This window comes from Electrophorus electricus, unplaced genomic scaffold, assembly GCF_041902795.1.
Source record: "Electrophorus electricus isolate QZ-2024a unplaced genomic scaffold, ASM4190279v1 Scaffold132, whole genome shotgun sequence".
In the NCBI taxonomy this organism is placed as follows: domain Eukaryota; kingdom Metazoa; phylum Chordata; class Actinopteri; order Gymnotiformes; family Gymnotidae; genus Electrophorus; species Electrophorus electricus.
The window spans coordinates 144,440-167,236 of NW_027658414.1; the positions used below are offsets into that span (position 1 = coordinate 144,440).

The 22,797-nt window shown below is 39.2% G+C and overlaps 2 protein-coding genes across 7 annotated transcripts in view; one reads left to right on the plus strand and one right to left on the minus strand.

The window, feature by feature from the left end:
- Positions 1 to 9,902, minus strand: part of LOC145643246 (anoctamin-10-like) — a 22,480-nt gene extending 12,578 nt beyond the window's left edge. For 2 of the 3 annotated variants that reach the window (XM_027015197.3, XM_081708774.1), the window contains exons 1-12: positions 9,694 to 9,858; positions 8,608 to 8,758; positions 7,547 to 7,744; positions 7,123 to 7,257; positions 6,800 to 6,919; positions 6,051 to 6,384; positions 5,538 to 5,773; positions 4,287 to 4,342; positions 4,015 to 4,089; positions 3,437 to 3,619; positions 2,759 to 2,950; positions 2,118 to 2,246 (exon numbers count right to left, since the gene is read on the minus strand). In XM_027015197.3, the coding sequence (XP_026870998.2) occupies positions 2,118 to 2,246; positions 2,759 to 2,950; positions 3,437 to 3,619; positions 4,015 to 4,089; positions 4,287 to 4,342; positions 5,538 to 5,773; positions 6,051 to 6,384; positions 6,800 to 6,919; positions 7,123 to 7,257; positions 7,547 to 7,744; positions 8,608 to 8,746 (1,797 nt within the window). In that variant the 5' untranslated portion in view covers positions 8,747 to 8,758; positions 9,694 to 9,858. Of the gene's footprint in view, positions 1 to 2,117; positions 2,247 to 2,758; positions 2,951 to 3,436; positions 3,620 to 4,014; positions 4,090 to 4,286; positions 4,343 to 5,537; positions 5,774 to 6,050; positions 6,385 to 6,799; positions 6,920 to 7,122; positions 7,258 to 7,546; positions 7,745 to 8,607; positions 8,759 to 9,693 lie in introns of all 3 variants that reach the window. The other variant, XM_081708775.1, reaches the window with a different exon arrangement.
- LOC145654554 (1-acylglycerol-3-phosphate O-acyltransferase ABHD5-like) lies at positions 9,837 to 16,419 on the plus strand. Of its 4 annotated transcripts, XM_081708777.1 has the most exons (9): positions 9,837 to 9,936; positions 10,152 to 10,292; positions 10,866 to 10,946; positions 11,568 to 11,653; positions 12,104 to 12,476; positions 13,418 to 13,572; positions 14,100 to 14,211; positions 14,448 to 14,634; positions 15,179 to 16,419. In XM_081708777.1, the coding sequence occupies exons 2-9, from the start codon at positions 10,261 to 10,263 to the stop codon at positions 15,266 to 15,268; spliced, it is 1,116 nt and encodes a 371-aa protein (XP_081564903.1). In that variant the 5' UTR covers positions 9,837 to 9,936; positions 10,152 to 10,260; the 3' UTR covers positions 15,269 to 16,419. The 4 variants fall into 4 exon arrangements, with proteins under 4 accessions (XP_081564903.1, XP_081564902.1, XP_081564905.1 ...); XM_081708776.1 differs by lacking the exon at positions 9,837 to 9,936 and having other exon boundaries at positions 10,110 to 10,292; XM_081708779.1 differs by lacking the exon at positions 9,837 to 9,936 and having other exon boundaries at positions 10,155 to 10,292; positions 14,448 to 14,587.
- Positions 16,420 to 22,797: the final 6,378 nt, after the last annotated feature.

The window sequence follows — 22,797 nt, forward strand, 5'->3', positions numbered from 1 at the left end:
CCACATAAGCCTGCTAAATATCAACAAAGCCCATTTATTTCACTACAAAGCATAAAATACACAAGAACAATAACTAACTAATTACATAAACAGACATTGCTGGATTATTCTTAATCATCTTTGTTCCACACCTGTTTTGTTATGAATGTGGATGGGCCAACATGATTCTACCTTGTTCCGTTTTCTTTCTGAAAGACCAAGCTTTGCCTCACTGCCATCAAGGCTTTCAATTAGTTCTGATCCTCAACCCTCTACTGTCGCCGTGGCTACACTGTTGCCTGGTTACTGCTCTCTGAGGCATGCCATCGAGTAATTACCTGCGTATCAAATGGCCCAAAAATAGACAACATTTTTGGCTCCAAGAAATATCAGGGGTGACATACATATTTCTCTAAAAGGGATGAGTGCACTTAAGTTTTTCTTCTTCTTCCAAGTTAGACAAGTGAATAACCAAATTCACTTTTGCCTGTAGTACAACAAAAATTTGTTCATGCTACTACAGGTCAAAAATACAAGTTAATATTTCGCAGCATACTGTAACAGCAGGTCTGATTATGCATCATGCTCTAACAGTACACCTTATCTGCAGTGTACCACAGTAGACTACACTGCGCCTTATTGGGGAGTCTTTGCAGAGAATCCAAGGCACACCCATCGGCTTAGAATACTGATCAACTGATGTGTTTTATTCCCCCTCAGCTCCCTTAATGGACTAAGAGAGACAACAGAGACAGACTGAGGCAGCGAGAGCGGCGGATAACTGAGAGAGAACGTGCCCCTGATGCTCAATGAGTGGGTGAATCATTACACACACATACACACGCACACACATACACGCGCACAGAGCATAATGGCTTGTTCTGCATCATACAGACTTTTTGATCTGTGCATCATAAGCCCCCTGTGTTTACATGCAGCATGACTTGATGATCAGAGAATCTCAGTTGTGTGGCATGACGCCTTTCACAGAGCTGCCCAAGACTGTGACATTAGCCAGGACTGGAGCTTGTGTTCTGGATGAGGCACTTGGTGTGTGTGTGTGTGAGTGAGTGTGAGTGTCACAGGAAGCTGCAAGGGACCTCAACCTGCAGATATCTGACCTGCAAGCCTGATTAGGGAGGGGAATACTGGGTTAGACTGGAACTCTGAGCATTGCTTCATACAGCTGGAGATGAACAGGGTAACCCTTACAGGTTAAAAAGCTTATTTTTCAAAGGGCCTTTTACACTCTCTCTGAGTTAAAGTGCAGCATACCACAATGCAGCAGAATGAGGGCAGAGCACAATACTGAGATTTCTAAAGGTAAAAGCAGAGTCCTAGGGGACCACACATATTTTCTGGCTCTAATCCTAAACAAAAGAACATGTAGCACCAAGTAGCAGTGTACTACCTGTGATTATCTATTGATTGTCTTAATCATCTGAACAAATGATGTGAACTGAAATACATAAAGCACAGATTACATTTGTGCAAATTTACTCAATTACTCATTTAGCATTAAGCAGGGATTCACATTCGCTACAATTCACAAACCACATTAAAATGTGGTTAGATAATTCAATGTGTTGTGCCTTGAATCCAGTGACAGTTATTTATGTCTTCTGTAAACAAACAACCAGAAATGTTAAGAAAGTGGCGTGGACAAAATGTCTGTCTCAGAGCAGTACTCACATTCACCCTAGTTCTGTTATGTTACACTTCTACTGTGCACTAATCAGTGTGACCTGATTGAGACTCCAGTGATTACTGCAAAGCCTAATTATAGAAAATAAGAAACGACACATTGACCTCCCTCCAAAATTCATGCAAAAATGCAGCTCATATCAGGAATAACATTTTCCCTGAAAACTGTACATGTGGCAAAGCTAGGCTAGATGTCTTTAATTCTGCTAACACATGTGGACTAGGATTCTGTAGAAACACACAGACACTGTCCAAATCTCTAGCACCTGTATTATCTTAGTCCAACAAGTTTACTAGGCACAAGTCACTCACAGTCTTCGGTCAGATCTAATAGCCCTTCAGATGCAACAGGAAAACAGCTCAGTAGCACCACCTGATGGTATGATGGATTCTCTGAGTTAACATAGAGGAGAGGAGAGGAGAGGAGAGATTACCTCTATAGCCACCACAGTAAGAATAAGCTGTGTATCTGCTTCAGGGAAGTAGGCCTTCACTTGCGGAGACAAACCAATCAAAGCACAGTTGGTCACCACAGCGATTGCACTCATTGTCTCAAATGCCAGCTGGAGGAGTGAGTGAGAAGAGGAAAAAACACTGCAGTTCAGAATTTTAGCACTGAATATAAATTTATCATCGCCCTCCTCAGAATTCACCAGTTCAGTCTGTGTTGTCTTGACACATCTGAGCTCCAGGATTAAATTACTTCATGCTACACGAGAATAAAACAAAGTACACTCTACAATATGTTCAGTTCTCTGGCTATTTGGTTATCTTAAAAAGAGTTAACATTACATAACAATTATAGTTAACCTATCAGGCTGCAAAATCAAAGGAATAATGTGCCTGGCCTTGTAAAGGATCCTGTTTTGTACTCTTTAAAAAGATCATGCACAGAAGAGCTCAGGATTGGTTCCTCTGGGCATAAAAGAGTTCTTTATTCCCCCATCCTAAAATGGCACTTGAGTGTGACATATCTTTTTAGGAGATGTGTCACACTCTATTGAGGCATATAAGAACAGCCAGACTAGAACTGTGAGGGCCACATCACTGCCCGTGGTCCCCAGCCACCCCTCACCTGCCACACTCCTATGTCAGATGCAGGCTCAGAGAAGGGCCGCTTGTACACATGACACATCTTGAAGGCATCTGAGTAGACCTCCGTCATGTTGTTAAGTATGACGAGCAGAGCAGCCAGGGGGTAGACACAGGAGAAGAGGCTGACATAGCCAAACAGCAGGAACTGCTCCAGGTAGTCATCAAACGTGCCCTGATGATCAAACACGCAGCAAAAACATATGGGCCCAAGGCAAAACTGCACCTGCCACCCCCAAGCCAATTCACTTTTGTCAGCAGGATGTATGTTTTAAAACCCAATCATCCTTCAAAATATTTCAGCATAACGCAATTTTGATCATTATACATTTATATTTACATGTCCATACGAATATACAAATACACAATGAGAAAGGCACATATGGAGAAAGGCAAATGATAAGCATGTTTGTACTTAATACAGGCCAATACAAAAAAAATTCCAACAAGGAGTGCATATCCCAGGTGCCTTCTACAAGAAATGAGCAGTTATGTCCTTCAATAAAACATACCATATTTCTAATACAGAAATTTGCTCCTTAACAGTACTGTTAATTTGCTCCTTTTCTGGGACTTTGATTGAGATCAAAAGCCAAATGGGGCACCTCTTTGAGATGTTTCCGTGTAAACAAAGTCAGAACCCAAGAGCTCTGTGGCTCACCAAATAGGTGTTCATGTCACTCTCCAGCTGAACCTGCACCACCAGGGGGAGCTCTTTATCCCCCAATATCCTCCTCACTTTCTTATGGACCTTCTTATTACGCCTCCTCTGCAGCCAGTAAGGCAGGAATGCCTCCATCACTTGATTTAGGATTTGAGAGGTGATGAGCAGAGTAGCAAGGCTCTGCAAGGCAAAACAAAACAAATTCCTTCAATGGCTGTTTATTGTAGGGGATGATTTAGCATGCACTATGAGCAGAAGGGTCACATTAGAAGGGCTGGTTTACCTTTTCTTACACCGAGAACCCTTTACCCACATAGAAAACTATCCAGAAAACCAATTAAATTCTCTTTAACTATATATTTACTATATAGGACACCCAACACCCAAAAGGTGCCAGTAGCATCAATAATGAATGAATGGTATCTCAAGATGCTCTTACCATCCAGTTAAATTTCATACTTATGAGTATTAGGGAGTCAGCAAAACCCTTAATTTTATTTAATAATAAACAAACGAATAAAATTTACAGTTATTATTGCTGTGATTAATCTTTTCCAAGCTTATTATTTACTTACATGTCTAAGGAGCATCATATCTTGCATTACAAAGGCAATATAGAACAAAGAGGCAAAGCAGTTGACAAAGTTGAACTGTAAACAAACAAACACAAACAAATAAAACACATAACCGATCGATCAATTGACCAATAAATAAATCCTCACCTATTTTTGTAAGCTATTGTAAGCAATGACCAAAATCATTAATAACTATTATGAAGAGCTGGAGACACAAAACAGGAAATTCAACGCAACAACAGATCCAAAAAATAAAGGAACTGCTAACTTACCACTAACACTTTAAGCACCAGGTGATTCTGAAAGGATGATTCTAGCCTGTGATTTTCTAAACAATGCAAAGAAGAGCGAGAATTTACAACTCAACTGATCGTACTCATACTTAGAGCAGTGTAAATATTAGAATTAAAGCTAGTCTGTGTAGAATTTGAAACACAAATCCCCATGTGTAACAAACTGAATTAGGAGTTTCCAAAACAAAAAACACCCCCGTATCACCACCATAAGTGGATCCAAATTTGATAACAGACAGCATGGTACACCTTGGTTTTTTTTGCTACTTACTCTTGCATCAGGCAGCTACAACTCTATAACCCTTCAGATTTATAGCCAAAGAAGAGACTGGGTTTGGATTTTGCCAAGTCATAGCCCAAAAAACTACTCAGAGCTAGTGACTATGGAGGTCACTGAAGTACAGCCTTAACTCACAGTGATAAAACCAGCTTGATATGACACATTATTTAAAAGGTGGATAAAGTGTGGGCATATAGGAATGCACATGGTCAGCAACAGTACTCAGATAGGACATTCAATGATGCTCAGTTGGTAGTTGGATTGTGTGCCAAGAAAACAATCCCCACAACATAACATTAACAATGCATTACACCACAATGAGCTTAATCTGTTGACACATGGCAGTCCATAGATCCATGGATTTATGTTGCTTATTCCAAATTCTGACCCAATATCAAATTTTGAACATTTATAGCAGAAACCGAGATTCATCAAACAAAAATTTTCCAATTATCTACTGTCTGGTTTCAGTGAGCTTGTGCCCACTAGAGATTCCTGTTCTTGGCTGAGTCGTGGAACATGATGTGGTCTCCTGCTGTTACTGCCTTTCTGCTCACCACAGTTGTAAAGAGTAGCTATCTATGTTACCTTCCTGTCCATTCAAACCAGTTGGCCATTCTCGTTTAACCTCTCTCATCAACAAGGTGTTTCTGCTCATAAAAGTACCGCTCACTGGATGTTTTTTTTGTGCCCCATTTTGTGAAAAATCTAGAGACTGTTGTCTGTGAAAATCCCATGTTGATCAGCAGTTCGTAAATACTCAAATCCAGTATTGAGTATGAGTATTTGTACTAACAACCATGCCATGGTAAGGGTCACTCAGATCACATTTCATCTCTATTGGGATATTTGATGTGAACATTTAATAAAGCCCCTGACCCATGTCTGCATGACTGATGGCACATGATTGGTTGATTGGTAGCTGATGCTAATTATTTCTGCACACTCACCCCAGTTAGTGAGAATCTCAGCTGCATAGCGGTACAGCAGGTTCATGAACTCAATGACCACTGCATAGATGATGCTTGGGATGAAGAGCAGGACACCTGTCCAGAAGTTTGGGTCTTCATAATAAATACTCAGTGCCCAGCTCTCCATGTCAAAGTAGATCATCATCACATAGAGAGACAGGTACAGGCACAGCAGCACAAAGGGAACAGACACCAGGTATATCCTCAGCTGCCGTCTACGGAAGGAGTTGCCAGAAACCAGTCTCAAATATATAAATTGATTCCACATTGAACTTTAAGCCAAACATTTTTAAATAATTTGTTCCAATCTGTCATACATTTATAAACTTCTAAACAATTTTTGAAGACAAACTTCAGCTGTTATCAACTAACATCTGGGTGTACATCCCAATGTTAAATGTTAAAAGGTTTACTGTCTTCTAGGCTTACAAAAACTATCATGCAGGATATGGTTCTCATATGTCCTTTATTCCACAGTTAGCATATACTTACTTAGTGCTGGGATAGACGGGCTCTTCACGGCCTGTTACTGGATTGAGGCCCAGTACCCCATGGAATCCTGGCCGTGGCTCTTCAAAGGCCTTCTTGCGGCTCAGTGTCCCCCACCCATAGGCCAGCTGTGCGCTGTGTCGCTTCCACAGCTCCAGGAAGACGGTGGACCACATCAGGTTGAAGACAGCAAACAGAACATACCTGTCGTAGTCCTCCCAAGCAAAGAGGTAGTAGGGGATGCCAATGAGGGCCATTGGCACCAAGGCAAATGTGAAGAATTCCAGAAAACGAAAATAGAGTGCCAGGCCTTCACCAAAGTAGTGTCTAATATTATCTGGATCGTTAAGAACACAAAAAACAACTTTAGGTTACCTTTTGGTTTGTTGGGTGAAGGGATAATAAGTATAAGGAGAGTCTTGGCTATAAGAAGCTAGAGCACTCTGTATAGGTTTAACTGAGCTTTGTAGGATAACAAATACTGCCCTCTTTCCAGAGAATGTTGTTAAAGAACTACAGCCATTAAACAGCAGAGCTCCATAATATTTATAGTGTCCGTTAATGGACACTAATCTCACAAAGGAATGAACATGCATCAAGTATGGAAATATTACTTTGAAAACTATTATGCAACTGTGAAATTCCTGTATAATAAATTTTTAACAGAAATTTAAATCATAGAAAGATTGATATAGTGGATGAGCTGTCAGGTTTAAAGTTCACCCGCCACATGCGCCAAATGACTGCCTCACCCAATGGCTGAGCAGACAGTTTGATGTTTCGATACCAAGAGAATGATAGCCTCTTCAACTCCTCTTTATCATGAAGGGGGAAATACTGCACTAGAATCCCCTTGGACTGCAACCTACGGACTGGAACATGTAAAATTGAAAATTTAAATAATAAAGTATATCATTGATATGTCCAAAGAAAGAAATATTTAAAATAAAAAATAATCAAGACAAATAGACAAGGTCTTTAAAATGTTATACATCCCATATTAACCTTTCACAAACATATTTAATGTAATTGATGTTTCAGCAAAAATTCAGAGTACTCTTTAGAGTAGACTTACTGACAGACTTTCCAGGATATAGCTTTACTTTGGGGTAGCCTGGAACATGTGCCTCGCTCTTTGCCCTTAGCGTGTCCAGCTCATATTTGATTATGTACTGGCATTCTGCAATGTTGAGGAAGCCATCTCCATCCCCTGACATAGCATCAACAAGAAACATTGGTTATCTTTACTACTGCGTCCACACCCTACTGGATTTAAACAAGACAACAAAAGCAAATAGCTCTCTTTCTTTTTCAGTGATATAAGTATCTGAATTCAAAATGTTCTGTTTGGTAAAATGGCACTGTAACCTTTAGCACATATTTAAAATCATATGCAAATCATGTATGTTCACACACGCCAAGTCTTCCATCTTCCAGAAGCAGTGACCCATACACTGTAACAGGTGACTGTGTCAGCTGTGCCCAAGAGAACTCTGTACCTTGGAAGTCTTTGAAACTCTCCCTGTTGGAAAATGTAAATCCCCGCATGGTGCCGTCATTGAACTCCTTGAATAGCCCCACCTCCTCTGCTCCCGCCAGGAGCCTCGGCCAGGTGGATCCCACAAGGAAGATATTAGGTTTGCCCTTCTGCTCCTCCTGTCCACCACCCAGCACCTGCTCCACCAGCAGCTCAGCTCCTACATGGAACAACAGGGAGAAGCAACAAGTCAGCAAAGAGCCTAACAAATCATCCGTCTTTCAGAAATCTATCCTGAAATACATTATCACTAACATAGTGAACAAGTATAATACATTAATATGGACATCGATGTCCGTCAGTCTGACCTATGCTGAAATGGGACTTCATTAGGGCACAAATAGGCCAAATGTATTTGTGATATAAATGTATTTATGACAAATACAAACAAGTGTTATTGATGCACATTGATTTCCTTACCTCTATAGAACCTATTTTAAAATTTGCATTTTGTGTGTTGGCAAAACTTGAACTAGTGATAATGACTCAGTTTTGCACTGCTTTATTACATGTTTCAGGTTTCATTACAGAGAGATTAAGAATTTAAAGCACACAATTCAGTTCCATTCTGGAACAGGCTGACTTCATTTTGGCAATACCTGCCTAACCAGCAAAGTTAAACCAAACTGGTACATGCATTTGACTTGCTATACCTGTAAAAGTCTTCCTGTTTCTATCAAAGGATTGGTACTATGACAACAACCCAAGGCTCCCATAAGATCCTTCACTCCTTCTGCCTAAGGCAATGTCTGTCACCTGCTAGCCCTGTGCTGATCTGATTTGGAGATATTTATCAACACACAATTTAAGATACATTGATAGAGTATCATGTTTTCTTCAAAAAGGGTGTTAAATAGATCAACACTTTCAACCAAACAGCTTATTTAACCAAAGACGTATAATCAAAAAGCAGTGTGACAGAACCACAAACCAAAAGTAGAGTCTTACATCCAATATAAAGCAGGTTTTTAAACATACAGAATATTCTGTCAACCTCCAAGCTCCATCATGTGGGGATCTTACCTCCATTTTGCTGCTTGTCTGTTATTCTGTTCAGTAACCAAGTGATGGTCTCAGCTTCAGTGTTCTGAGCCAGCTCCAGCACCACCAGGGGGGCAAACAAAGGACCACCATTGTCATAGTCTGACAAGTTGTTTTGCATGTTCCCCAATCCCTGTGAAAGATACAAACAAGTGGGACAAACAAGAAAATACATACATAAACAGAAAACATTAGGTGTGAAATCTCTCCAGATATGAGTACATAGCTTAGATCACTACCAGGTACAAATTTACGTTGATCGACCTTATTTGAACAAATGACCCATTCAGCTGCAAAGAGACAACACAACTTGCACTCATGCAAATATGCTGCACTGCACTTCAGCTTCCGTATAATTGTATAGTTCACCTGAATACCTGTTTCATCCTGTTTGAGGAATTAGCTTTACAAAAACGTTGTTTTTGTAGTAACAGTAAACCATGAAGGCTATATAATTGCACTACATATAAGAAATATAACACTTACATGCCAAACAACCATTCGGACGACTCCGAACTTGTTAAATAAAATTGTACGAAAAGGTGTGGCGGCCGTGGACAGTACAGCATAATACAATAAATATAAACACTAAATTGATCATGCAATGCGAGTGATTACGTTGGAGAGCTATTTGTTAAGATAAATAAATAGCACCAATACCTATCATATATATATATATATATATATATATATATATATATATATATATATATATATATATATATATATATATATATATAAGGGGACATTTTCTAAGTTAAACATTTTGGTTGTCCGAAATAGATTTTCGACCTAAAATTTGGCTGCATAAATCGCAAATACTGTAACTAAACACAGATATCGTGGGGCGTGGCAGGAATGTTTATAAAGACAAAACCACGAGATTTGCTAAACATTATATCGGAAAGGCGTAGTTCTATAAACATGGAAGTACAATTTTGCAAATAAATAAGATTAAATAAATGTGTCGTTTTAAAGGAAAATGGGTCCAAGGCCTGAAAGGTCTGTATATATAAGCGTAACTAGCTAGCTAGGTTAGCTAACCTAGCTATCTTAAGAGCTACTTACAGTAATCCGGTTGCACAGCAGCACTTCGGGGCACCTAGGGTTAGCTAGCTACTATCACCACCCTTTCTTGTGTCATTTATTATATTTTTTATTTAGAAAAAAAAATACTGACTCGATGTCTGTTTCTTTCTGCTGTGCAGAAACGGAAATGCAGCTGTATCCCGACTTTAGTTCCTCCACGTCGTCAACCTGACAAGCAGGACACAACTTCAGGGCTTGTGCAACTTCACACACTTATCGAAAGTACCCTTTCAACCACGCTTCATACTTATTAGAGAATTATGCCAACTCTAATGCATAACGCTAGCTAAACTTTTCTAGATATTAGTAAAATAATCGTCTCAATAATAGCTAGAATAATGTTCTACTGCATAGGTACGTCATTAAAGCTTTTTCAAAAGTGGTACACTTAAGCATCGGTATCATTTAATACTTGTTATGCTTGTTTGTTAATCTAGTAACAACAACTTGTAACTACTTTTAAAAAGTAAAACTTCAGGAGAGTAGTCAACTGGGTTTTAAGACAGTTTGCGGTGACAGGCGGTGGTCACGTGTTGTGGCCGAAACATGGTGGAAGAAGCGGCGTTAACACAGTTGGGGTAAGACTATTATTTTTTAAAACAATTTAGCTACCCTGAACAACTACTTCTAACACAAAATCATTGCAAAATTAACGATGTCTTTTACATGTTACTATACGGAACAATTCTCTCTCTAATTTTCGGCTGTCTAATAACCTGCCATTGATAAAGCTGTCTATTTGGCGTTAGCTCTGTAGTTACATACTATCTAGGTTAGCTAACCTAACGCTAGCTATGTTAACTGGGTTATCCAGCAAATTTGTTTTTGCATCTTTGGCTAGGTAGAACAGCAGCTTAACGATAGCTAGTAAACTACCAATTATTATGCTTTTACTTCGTGTTATTTCAGCAGCTGACTAACGCTAGCTAGTGTACATGTAACTACACTGACAAGTTAGCCAGCTTTGTTCATTGTTAATGTGGTGTGCGTATCTTCTTGCACTTTCCAATGGAAAGAAAGTGCAAGTAACTTTACTGATTATATGAATCAGTACTTTACTGGTTATATGAATTATATGAATATGTTTAAAGCTATTTTTTAATTAAATCATTAGCGCAAAACTAAAATCCTCACATTTTTTTTGGCTTCAGAGTGGCACACCGTGTTCTGGTGTTCCTACGTTTTCCTAGTCTGTTCTACAGTTTTTTCAAATTCCTGGACACAACTGTAAGGTAACGTGTGTGTTAATATGCCATTTTGCATCACCCCAAACTTATGAGTTTATGCTTGGTGGACTAAGCAGGCCATCTTGCCATCTGACCCCAATCAGTCCTAAAACTAAAACATAACACTTGTCCAAGCTGGCTGATGTTTCTCTGCCTACTGTGCTGGTAAGTGTATGGATTGTGATACATAAGCCTGTCCTGATGAGACCTCTGGGACATTTCTCAAAGCAAGATTAAATTTCTCATCTTATGATGACTAAAGTAAAATAATTAATTTTCTAGAAAATCCAATAATTGGGGAGGTAAGACACCTTCCTATTGGAAGATCCTGACTAATGAAATACCCCCTTATTCTAGGCTAGGCTAATGCTGAAATTTCCTTGTGTCTTAGTGTGCTGCACTAGTGTGTTATGATTGTCTTGTGTGTTTCTTTCTTGTTTTTCCTTTTTTTCCATTTTTAGTCTTTTTAGTTCCATTTTTAGGAGAAAATGTCTCATGTCCAGCTTTACATTGCTTCAAGCTTTGCTAAAACAAAGTTCCTAAGGCTTTTTAGTCTTTCCTAACATTTCAAAAGGTTTGCTTTGAAAATTAAGTAAGAGAAAAGGCTCACACTAAAATATTTTGCAGGTCATGGTGGCTCACCAGCTGGCTGCCATCCTGGTGTCCCACATCTCAGTGCAAACTAAAGGAGGCAGAGGAGAGGATACTGCAGCGTAAGTCCTAACCGCATGACTGCACCCTCGTCATGTTAAAAAGTGAAACCACGCTTTATCCCCAAAATGTACCAAATTATCACACAGTACTTTTATCGATCTAAGAAGATGGGTGCAGTTCTGCCTACACCTGTAAAGTTGTTAGGAGAGTCACTTTCTCCCACATAGCTGTAGTTTAGCCATTGACATGTCAAAAGGAGGAAGGTGAAAATCTTGATATTAAATTGGTTGATCCATACTGAAACCTATAACCTATAGTTTGTCTCAGCCAGTAATCAGAACTGTTTCCTACACATAGAACATGTGATCAGTGTGTTAGCTATCCCCTGCCCTCTCCTACTGCCTAGGTAGACCCAGAGTAAAAGGATGATCCTACTTGATGAAACTTGTCTGTAACAAGAAGTTCATTGCTATCAAGTTTTCCATTTCTATGACTATTACTGTTTTTAGCCATCAGAAGCAAGTTCTCCAAGCAGTTTGTCCACATATCCAATGACAACAAGCTATGGACGCTGGTCTTCAGTGGCAGTGGAGAGCGTAGGACCCCTCTGGTGCTGCTTCATGGCTTTGGTGGTGGAGTGGGACTTTGGGCCCTCAACCTGGATGTACTCTCCCACCAGAGGCCTGTGTATGCCTTCGACCTGCTGGGCTTTGGCCAGAGCAGCAGGGCCTGTTTCAGCACCGATGCTAAGGAGGCAGAGATGCAGTTTGTGGAGTCCATAGAGGAGTGGAGGAGCAAGCTGGGCTTGGAGAGCATGGTAATGCTCGGCCACAACTTGGGAGGCTACCTGGCTGCAGCCTATTCACTTAAATACCCTTCCAGGTCAGTACTTCATCCAGCAAGAGGATTTGAGTTCATCCAGCAATTTGCTGTGTCATTTTGTACTGTCAATGATTAATTGACCTATTTTTCTCCCATTATTATTTCTTCAACATCCTGGGGCTGGTATCATGAACCCATCCCAGAAAAGTCATCATAGGCTGGCAATAGCACTCTAGCAGCTAGGTCTAACAGCTGAGCTAATCTTAACACTGTTGTGTGCTCATGGGAAACTGGGCTGTAATCCATAAATGTAAAATCCAGTTCTTTAATGTGCCCAGGGGCACTGTGATGCATGCAATCATGTTGCATATTTCCTGCTCTTCTGCTTTCAACATCATGTTCCTGCTGGAATGCCCTAGGTATAATTTAAGGCATAGGGGTTTTAATCTGTTTGCCTTAGGGCTGCACTTTAAACTGTATGTCCTTAAAGGATTTCTTCTCTGTGTGTACCTAGTTTTACATTGCTTTCTTTTCTTGGGCTTTTTTGATTGATATCTCGCGTGTGTGTGCAATATCCTTCATATCAGGCAATCTCACTCCATGTCTGAGTTCGTAAGCATGCTCGGACTCGGCTCAGTCTGCTATTTCGTATGTTTTTTGCTATTTCCCCTGTGTTTTCTTTTTATACCTTAACTCTTCATTTGTCCTGGTTCTATCAAGTAATATTTGAAAATGTGATAGTGCTGCTGTGGTTTATACATTAAAGCATTTAGTCATTTTATGAGAAATAAAGTGCTGAATCAGAGGCATATGTTCTACGCTTTTGCTGATCATTATATTGCAACATTTATGTAAAACCCATTTAACGTATTTCATATTTATGTTTTAGGATTAATTTGAGCTCATTGATTTTGAGTTGTATTTACAGATCTTTTGTGAAAATATATTAAGTCAGTGAGCTGAATATTGGTTCTGCCTTCTGATTGTTGTACTTAATTCAGAGTGAAGCATATGATCCTGGTGGAGCCATGGGGTTTGCCTGAGCGGCCGGCACCTGGGGACCAAGACAGACCCATCCCAGTGTGGATCAAGGCCCTCGGTGCCTTGCTTAGCCCGTTCAACCCCCTGGCTGGTCTCCGGCTGGCGGGGCCACTCGGTACGAGGCTGCTAAGGCTCTTGTCTCACAACCCAATGAAGAATAGTCTTGGGCTGATTACACTTAGAATGGAGATTCTACATCCACAGCTATATTCTTATTACTGCGTGAACCCCCATCCCATGGAATTGAGCTTGCAGGGACCCAATGAAATATCACAGTGCAGAAGGACATGCTTTGTATAAATTACAGTCTAGTTCAAAAATTTGCAAAGTACCTTTTGCATGTGTCATATTTTGGGCTTTGATTGCAGAGTTTGCAAATTACAAACCACAAACGGTTGTTGGTACTTATGTGGACAACTCATAAATTTTTAGTGCAATGGATATTCCTAAATCCATCTTGTTTATCAAGTAAAATGCCCTGGTTAAGAGTCTTGTTCTGAAATGCCAGACAATGCCTTTAGCTGTCTGACTGGTGGGAGATTGTTTGCCTGATGGGATATTACCTTCTAAAGTAATACAGCTGAAGAAAATATGTCTATCTTGTACTGTTATTTTAAGGTATGCCATATTGTTACCATTTAGGCCCTGTTCTGGTGCAGACTCTGAGGCCGGACTTCAAAAAGAAGTTTGCTACCATATTTAATGATGACACAGTTACGGAGTACATCTACCACCTTAATGTTCAAAGCCCCAGGTGCATCCTTTTTTATTTATTTATTTATTTTGTCTTTTTTTCTTCATTTTCACCCTTTTGTGCTGTCTTGCGCAATTTACTGTTCTGTGTCTCAGTAATGTGGTCCATCTCAAGCTATGAGTACAACTCTGTCCCATGTGTTTTGATGTGACGCTGATCTGAGGGCATAGTACTTTTGGTTGTGCTGCGTCTAACATGCTTGCACTCATACACCTCTAATAACTGTGTTTTTGTAGTGGTGAAACGGCCTTCAAAAACATGACCATACCATACGGCTGGGCCAGACGGCCTATGCTGCGTCGCATTGGCTTAATTCACAGTGATATCCCCATTACTGTCATCTACGGCTCACGGTCCAGCATAGATGGCCACTCTGGTAATTCAGTCAAAGAAATAAGGCCAAACTCCTGTGTAGAGATCATTGTGAGTTTTGCTTCCAGATCTCACCACACACTGCTCACCCTGAGCTTTATTTAGAGTTTGTTTAGAGCTGTTCACCATAAAGCTTCATTGTTAGCTTAATGTAGCTTATGTGACACACATTTACAGAAGCTGAAATGTGACAAAATACATGGGTAGCAAAATCAGTTTCCTTTGGTTTAAGTGGGAGGCAGTCTTTACTGAAGGACACTATTAAATCAGGAAGTAAATCTGAGCAAACCTCCTTGGCCCTTTAAGATTTAAAATGATTCCAAACAGAATTTGTGTGATCTGATGTGTTTAAAACACTAAAGCTATAAAATGCAATTAATAGATTAAACTCAGTGTGTGCACACATTTGTTGGAAGATCATTACATAATTGTGAGCTATTGTAAAACATTTTATAACATGGAGCTTGTTTTAGAAAACAGTAGTCTAATGAACCATGGAATCTCACCTCTAGAAGCTGTTGATATGCACTTATCATTAGATAACTAGAGTCTCTGTGAACAGCTCTCAACCTCTGCATATCTGTCTGGTCTCTAGACTATAAGAGGAGCAGGACACTACGTATATGCTGATCAGCCAGAAGACTTCAACCACAGAGTACTCCAGATCTTGAAAACAGTAAGCTGAAGAGTGAACTTGAAGACTGGTAGTGCCTTTTTAAACCCTTTTATACCATCTGGTCCATTCCTACTACATTCCTACTACAACCTTGTGTGGAGATGTGATCCTCATATGAGCTCAAGTTAAAAAGGCCGGCCAAAGTACCTTTATATCATTATATATTGTACTTGCGTACCTCAGGGCAGTACTATCAATTTGTAAATCAGCAGTCTGACAAAAGGCATATCAAAGAGCCAAGTGGGTTCTGAAAGCTTTGTAATAACTGGAATATAGATCTTAATTTAGGACTATCAGTGGTGGTGTACACAGAGAGAGATTAGCATGTCAGTTGGATTCATTAGCTGATTGTTTGACAGTCAGTTGTAAACAGCATTAATATATAAAGAGCTTGCAGTTCACATGTGGAACAGTATTTGTTCTATAGGATATTTATTGTACACCTGCATGTGCTGTCAAGTTATATAATTAGCATCAGTGTTAAGTGTCAATACCACGGCAAAAAATGCTATTAGAATTCATACTTTTGAAATTATTCACTTTATGCATATCTAGGAGGGCAGTGAGAGTAGTATAAGACATCTGCTAAAAATTCAGTTTTGTTTTCATCATATAAAAAGTCCAAAATGGAAATTAGAATAATATATATATCTCAGAAATTGTGAGATCCGAAAAGTTTAATTGTTTTCTCCAATGACTAAAATAAAGAAAGCCAATGCATCAGAATGATGGACAGAACGAGTTTTAAGACAATGTGTCCTTTTCTACCTCATAAATGACGGTACTGCTGCCATTGTGAGACAGTTTTCTTCAACAGCGCAATAGAGACAAAATATGGAGCCATTGAACACAGGTTTTGTGATTGTGCGGTTTACATGAAATTTACTGAAATTTTGTTGAAATATGCATGGAATATTGAAGTATTTAAATTTAAATTCTGAATATTGTTTTTGTCAAGTATTTACTATGAAAGATTTTTATGCAATAAATTACTAATTATGTGGCAACTTTGCAGGTTGTCTGGATTAAATATTCAATGTCTAAAAGAAGTAACAGTGAGGGTGCACTAATGAAGTAAAATGGGTCATCTTAAAAACAATAATATAAATGTATTAATAATAAATGTATAATGTATTCTAACATAAAGCAGACTTCCTAGAGAGCATTTATTTATTTATTTATTTATTTAAAAATACTTTATTAGTGATTAATATTAAAATTGTCCTTTTGAATGTTGTCTATGTAATGCAGACCATTACCATATCTCTGAGGATGGCCTGGGCTATCTGGGTGTATTGGTCTGAGGTTAGAGTGAGCCTAGTTACTGAATGCTGGAAACAGAGGCATAAGCTGTGTTTAATGAAAATGGCTCTTGGCCACCTCGACATTCTTTTCATAATGACTCATTTTAACCCAGTCTGTTGTCGTGGAGACCAGTGCAAAAATAAGGCTGGCAGAGTGATGGTCATATTTGGGTTACAGTTCAAGTGCTGCGATACATAAATTACTTTCCCAGAGCAAGTGGCTTTTTTTCTAAACCCCCCACCTCCTTGGAAGACCAATGATACTTTGTTCATATTATTACAAAAAATAATGATTTTTAACAGTGAATCAAACTGTCACACAAGGGAAGACACAGTGCTTTAACACAACAAAATACAGAAAAATAAACCAACTAATAATCTGTGTATGTATGTATGTGTATATGTGTGTGTGTGTGTGTGTGTGTATATATATATATATATATATAGAGAGAGAGAGTGTGAGTTTCAATTAATGAAATGTAAAGGATAAGCATTTTTCTCTTTGCTAGTTACATCAAGAGATGGAGAAGATGGGTCTAAAGCCTGAATGTGGAAATAAATGATAACTTCTAATCATAGCCACAAGAGGGCAGACTTACATGTTGTATACATATTGCTGGCACCAAGCTTGAAGTATGCAGTTAAGTAAAGGGCGGTGTTAAGTCATCAGTATGTGCATCACCTCAATATTATGACTCCCAGCACCATGTGACAGATAAGGCTTCACAATACTGTTTTCTTTACAAATGTGCTCAGCAAGAAGTAGGCAATGGATCGTGTCATTGATAATTGAATTCATTAATTTAACCATTTATGTTTAGCGAATAAAACTCATTTGATTTTGAGATTAGGAGAATGTCATCAAAGCAAAAAAAAAAAAAAGTCCATCAGATTTTTCTTTGGTAAATAATTGTTTTAATCCAAATTAAATCTTTAGATGTATACATCACAAATAACTGCACATAAATTGCTACATGAAACATACATAAGAAACACTGTTTCACACACACTTCCCTTCCTGACTTACTGTGACTTACTTGTGACATGAGGGCTGATGCTGGAATTCTTTTCCTGTTGTGATACAGCAGCACTATGAGGGGAGAAAAGTGTGTAGTGCAGTATAGTGTAAGAGAACGGCCGTTGTCTCGCATGCAGTACAGAGTGGTCACAAGTATTGTGCATATATGGGTTTTGTAATATATGAGTGTCAAATTGTAAATGGTTGGAATAATCAAGGTGTGAACTTCTCTTAGTTGGAATGGTGAAGTGTAGTGTAGAGATATGAGTGTCAGAGTGTAAAAAACAAACAAACCGTAGGGCCGTTTCAGATGGTGCAGAATGAGAAGACTGCTTTAGACAAGAGTATATATCAGAGAACCTACTCCACCAATGTCTAGACTACCACCTGTCTCTGACGTGCACGCATGCGCACGCCTTATGGAGCAGTGTGCTATCTCTGGTTCACCGATGCCTAGGCTCTGAAGTTGTATATTGCCAAAGCCTTGACAAAATTATAGCTTTGCCATTCCTTTGATTGGAAAGTCCTCTGAAACCTTTGAATAAATAGCATATTGGTTTTCTCTACAGCATGCTTGGCTGTGATCAGTCGTTGGCCACTATAATGGATTGTAGTCTTTGAGGCATCCAGGATGTGGAATGTGAAGGCAACAGGGTCCAGGGAGGACCAAAGGACTATGGGTCATCTCTACATCAGGCCAGGGGATGTCTACACACAGTCCTCAGCAGACTGAGCTCTGCCGCGTTGCTAGGAGACCATCCCAGCGCCTATATTAGATTTAATTTATTAAATTCTCCCTCTCTCTGGTGCTTTTTTACAATCTCTCTCTCTCTCTCTTCCCCTCCTCCTCTCTCTCCCTGTCTGTGACTACCCTGAGATAAGAGCATCGGGCATGCACAGGCACTGCGGTAAGGCTGAACTACCTAGCATATACCCAGGCTGTCTCACTGTGGTGGAGTATGGCAGGCATTTAATTTAATTATTGTGCATTGATAATGGCTCTAATAATTGTGCTGGGGATCTTATGACCTGATATGTACAGCACCCAGAACCAGTGACCTGGGTTCCTTTTTTAAAGTGAGAAAGGTCAGTAGTTCTCAGCTTCTCACCAGTCAGTTTCACTTATTAAAACATGAAGGGCTTGATAATTAGACCATCAGAATCATATATGTTAAAGCATGGATACCACTAACCAGTGCTGAGCAGTGGCTCTCTTGGGCGATGTTGACAGTAGCAATGATGTGTCCGTAATGTGTCGGTTCTCTTCCACCTAAACAGTGGCATCATTACCATCCCCCAAAAGAGTCTCAGATACTTGCTCCAATGTTGTCTGTTCAGGAGAGTAGTGATCTTAGTTAATGCAAGATAGCGACAAGGCTGAAATACTGTCATCCTGTATGGTTCAATGACTCCCAGAATCAAACAGGAAATGTCACAGAGAAAGTGTCGTTATTTGAGATGACACTGGGTATGGGTTTTGTATTGTTCGCAGGAAGGTTGCTGAATTGAACCTTGAGTGGAGCCAAAGGTGCATACAAGAATGCTTATAGCCCTCTAAATGGACCCACATTCCCCCAGCAATGCTGAAATTCTGCGAGAAGCTGCAATCGAAGCTGTAAACCTCTGTAATGTCTGGTGCTATAACTAAGTTGCTTTACCTGCAACATGTTACAAGTGACAAAGTATTCTACATTGTGTGCCAAATGCCAAATTAGTTTCATATCCAGCTATCTTTAACTTTTTATAAGCCTTAATTGGTAAACTCATTACTGTTGTAGGATCAAAGTAAGCTGTAGATGTGACTAATACATTAGTAAACATGGGATCCAGACCATGACCTGTGTCCTGTCTCTGTCTCAGGGCCCACCGTCAGCATTCCTTATTTCTCATGATCTAAAAGTGTGTTAGTCGATGATGTCATTCTCAAGAAGGTTCACTACTAATTCTGCATCTCTAATTTGCTAGCGCCTGCTTGGAGAATGTCATCAGTGTGGCATCTAGAGATTGATGAATTACACATCACAGATGTATACATGGTTGTTTCGGTTTTAAATGATATCTAAATAAGTATTTTTTTAAACGCATATTTTTAATTTTAAAAATCCCTCTGAACTAAAGTTTCAGATTCAGGAAGACCTTGTGTACAAACACACACATACATATACACTACAGTTGAGTGCAAAGGTTTGCCTCCCATTTCTTTGAAAAGACAAAAAGTTTTGGTGATGAACTCGATATTTAATAAAGGTTCAGATTTCCCAAAAGTACCTTAATCATCAAAAGTAAGAATTAAGGTCAAAAAGCATATGAAATAATTTTCTGTCACCATCATTTTTCTATCAATTAAAAAAGAGAAAGGGAGAGAGAGAGTGGGAGGGTCATGGGAAACATTCCCCTTCCTTTTAAACCATGTTTTAAACCTCAATTGGCTTTGCTTTATGCTTTGGATCATTGTGTTCCAGGATCCATCCACACTTTATTTTTAGGTTTTTGACTGATAGTAGGATAGTATAGCTTTGCTATAAAATCTGTTGATATTGGTCTGATACGAGCCTACATCCCCAACACATCAGTGATCTGCCGCCATGTTTTACTGTGGGCTGGTGGTCTTCTCCCCATGAATTATGCCAAAAAGTTTAACTTTGTCATCGGACCACATAATGTTGTCCCAAAATTCATCTAGCTTGTTAATTTGCTCTTTAATACTCCCAAGTGTGTTGCCGTGTCTCTAGAAGTAAGCAGTGGCTTCCTATGTGCTTTCTGACTTGTATAAACTGCTTCACTGTGGAGGTGTGGACTTTTATTCCATTTCCCTCTAAGGACTAGTTTAAATCCCCTGCTGTTTGGTTTGGATTCTTGTAGATCTCTCAAACAGTTGTCCTGGCAGTTATTTCAGTTATTTCTCTTGGTCTTTCACTTCTTGGTAGAGTCCACATTTCTTCCATTTCTGTATCATGGTCTTCGTGGTTGATGCTGGTATCCCAAAACACTTTGATATCTTTTTTTTCCCCTCTACAGCTCTATGAAATGTTAAAATAAATTTTGAGGTCCTCTGACAGCTGTTTGTTGCGCTCAAATGTCTTAAGACTGGTCTTGAACAACTACCTACCTAAATTTAAACTGCAAGCCTAATCAAACACATATGATACCATTCATCTACCACTATGCTTTAAATGCTTATCAAAGGGGATACAAACGTTTGCGCTTGCTATCAAAGACAAATAGTTAGACTGAAATGTTCAAATGTTTAAGTCATAGCAAAAGGTTTTAAGAGGAAAAACACCTTTAAATGCATATGTAATGTTATTTTGAAGATTAATCATCATGTTTTTTTTTTATTATTTTCTGATAATCTAAGGAGGATGCAAACACTAATATGGTATCCATATATCATTCCCTTAACAACAAACAGGCCCAATTATACAAATATTACAACCACCATATTGTGTAAAATATTCCCAGTAGTGTCTTACTAGACAATCAGGACCTTTTGGGACACATTTGAAGACATTTCACCGCTCATTCATGTGACTGAAGTGACTTCAAGAATATACCCCAAGCCCAATCACCTTGATTTATTTCTACTAAATATTTAAATGGCTAAGATGACTGAAAACCTTCACAGAAACATTCCCACTTCTAACATCACTAAATTGTCCTTGAAAAATATTTGTGATTTATGAATGAAGGTTGTATCTGCTGTACTGAGGGAGATGGACAAAATTGCTCAACTACTGCTTATATTAAATAATACTAGCTGAGCTGCATCCTGTTCCTAAGAGAAATCCATTGCGTATTACTGTAAAGTTCACACCAGTGTGCCAGAAGCCCCTCCGCAGCTGTGAACATAATGGTTGTGTTATACACTGATTTCAAAGAGACAGACACAGTTTAGAGTGGTTGCTTGTATGTGTGTGTACGTTGAGGCATCAGTCAGGGGTCTGTAAATCCATTTGTATTTGCATCATATGTATTGTCTATTCTTCTTTTTCAAAGAACAAATATTTTTAATTAAGGAGAAACCAAAGTGGCACCATAAACAGCAGTAATAGAACTAAAATACCAATAAATAAGTATAATAGCTATCGCCACAAAAGCCCAAATATTACCAATTTATGCCTGCTGAGGTTTTAGGAAAAATATATGAAAGAAAAAAGAAACTAGTTATTAATAGTTAGCAGCAGCAACAACAGCAATAAATGTTTTTATTTTTTGTTGTCACTCTAAGAAATCTAATGAATGGATGTGCCACAGGTCATTAAATTAATGTTTGTCTACAAGCACAACCCACTGCGGTACTTTGAACTGTTGTCTTCGGAATGATTATTGGGACAAAGAATTTTTCCTTTAGAATTCAGTAGTGTCAGCAGCAAGCTTCAGTAGTGGGAACATAGGTAATCGGCACCGTAATTATTTAACTGAGTCAGAAAACAGGATCATGTTGTTATAGTGCAAACGTAACCCTGCCAGAAGAAAGGAAGGGAGCAAGGGTGTGTAAGTAAGAGAGGGAGTCAGGAGACAGTAACTAAAGGGTGTGTTTTATAGAGAGTTAGGGGACAATAAATAAAGGGTGTGTATTAGAGAGGTAGTCAGGAGACAGTATCTAAAGGGTGTGTGTGTGTAAGAGAGGGAGTCAGGAGACAATAAATAAAGGGTGTGTATTAGAGAGGTAGTGAGGTAGTCAGGAGACAGTATCTAAAGGGTGTGTGTGTAAGAGAGATGGTCAGGAGACAGTAACTAAAGGGTGTGTGTAAGAGAGATAGTCAGGAGACAGTAACTAAAGTGTGTGTGTAAGAGAGATAGTCAGGAGACAGTAACTAAAGTGTGTGTGTAAGAGAGATAGTCAGGAGACAGTAACTAAAGTGTGTGTGTGTAAGAGAGATAGTCAGGAGACAGTAACTAAAGTGTGTGTGTGTAAGAGATAGTCAGGAGACAGTAACTAAAGGGTGTAAGAAAGTCAGTTAGGTAGTCAGGAGAGAGTAACTAATGGTGTGCTGGGGCTCCCAGAGGTGTCTCTCCCTCTCCTGCTGTCTCCTGTCACTTCCCACACACAGTTTATGCCATCCAGCAGAACTCAGCTGGAACTACTGAAAGAGACAAATCAATCTGTCTAGTAATTCAGTCTTTGTCTTGCAGAAGAATGCGTGTGTGTCTCTCGTTGGATTCTCGATGCCCATTTTTCTTATTCGCCTGAGATTACCAGACACAGTGCATAT

Excerpts from the sequence above, each read along its gene's own strand:
- LOC145654554 (XM_081708777.1), top strand. The coding sequence starts at position 10,261 with ATGGTGGAAGAAGCGGCGTTAACACAGTTGGG. Across the intron at positions 10,293-10,865 it reads GCGGCGTTAACACAGTTGGG|AGTGGCACACCGTGTTCTGG; the intron begins GTAAGACTATTA and ends TTTTGGCTTCAG. Across the intron at positions 12,477-13,417 it reads TCACTTAAATACCCTTCCAG|AGTGAAGCATATGATCCTGG; the intron begins GTCAGTACTTCA and ends TACTTAATTCAG.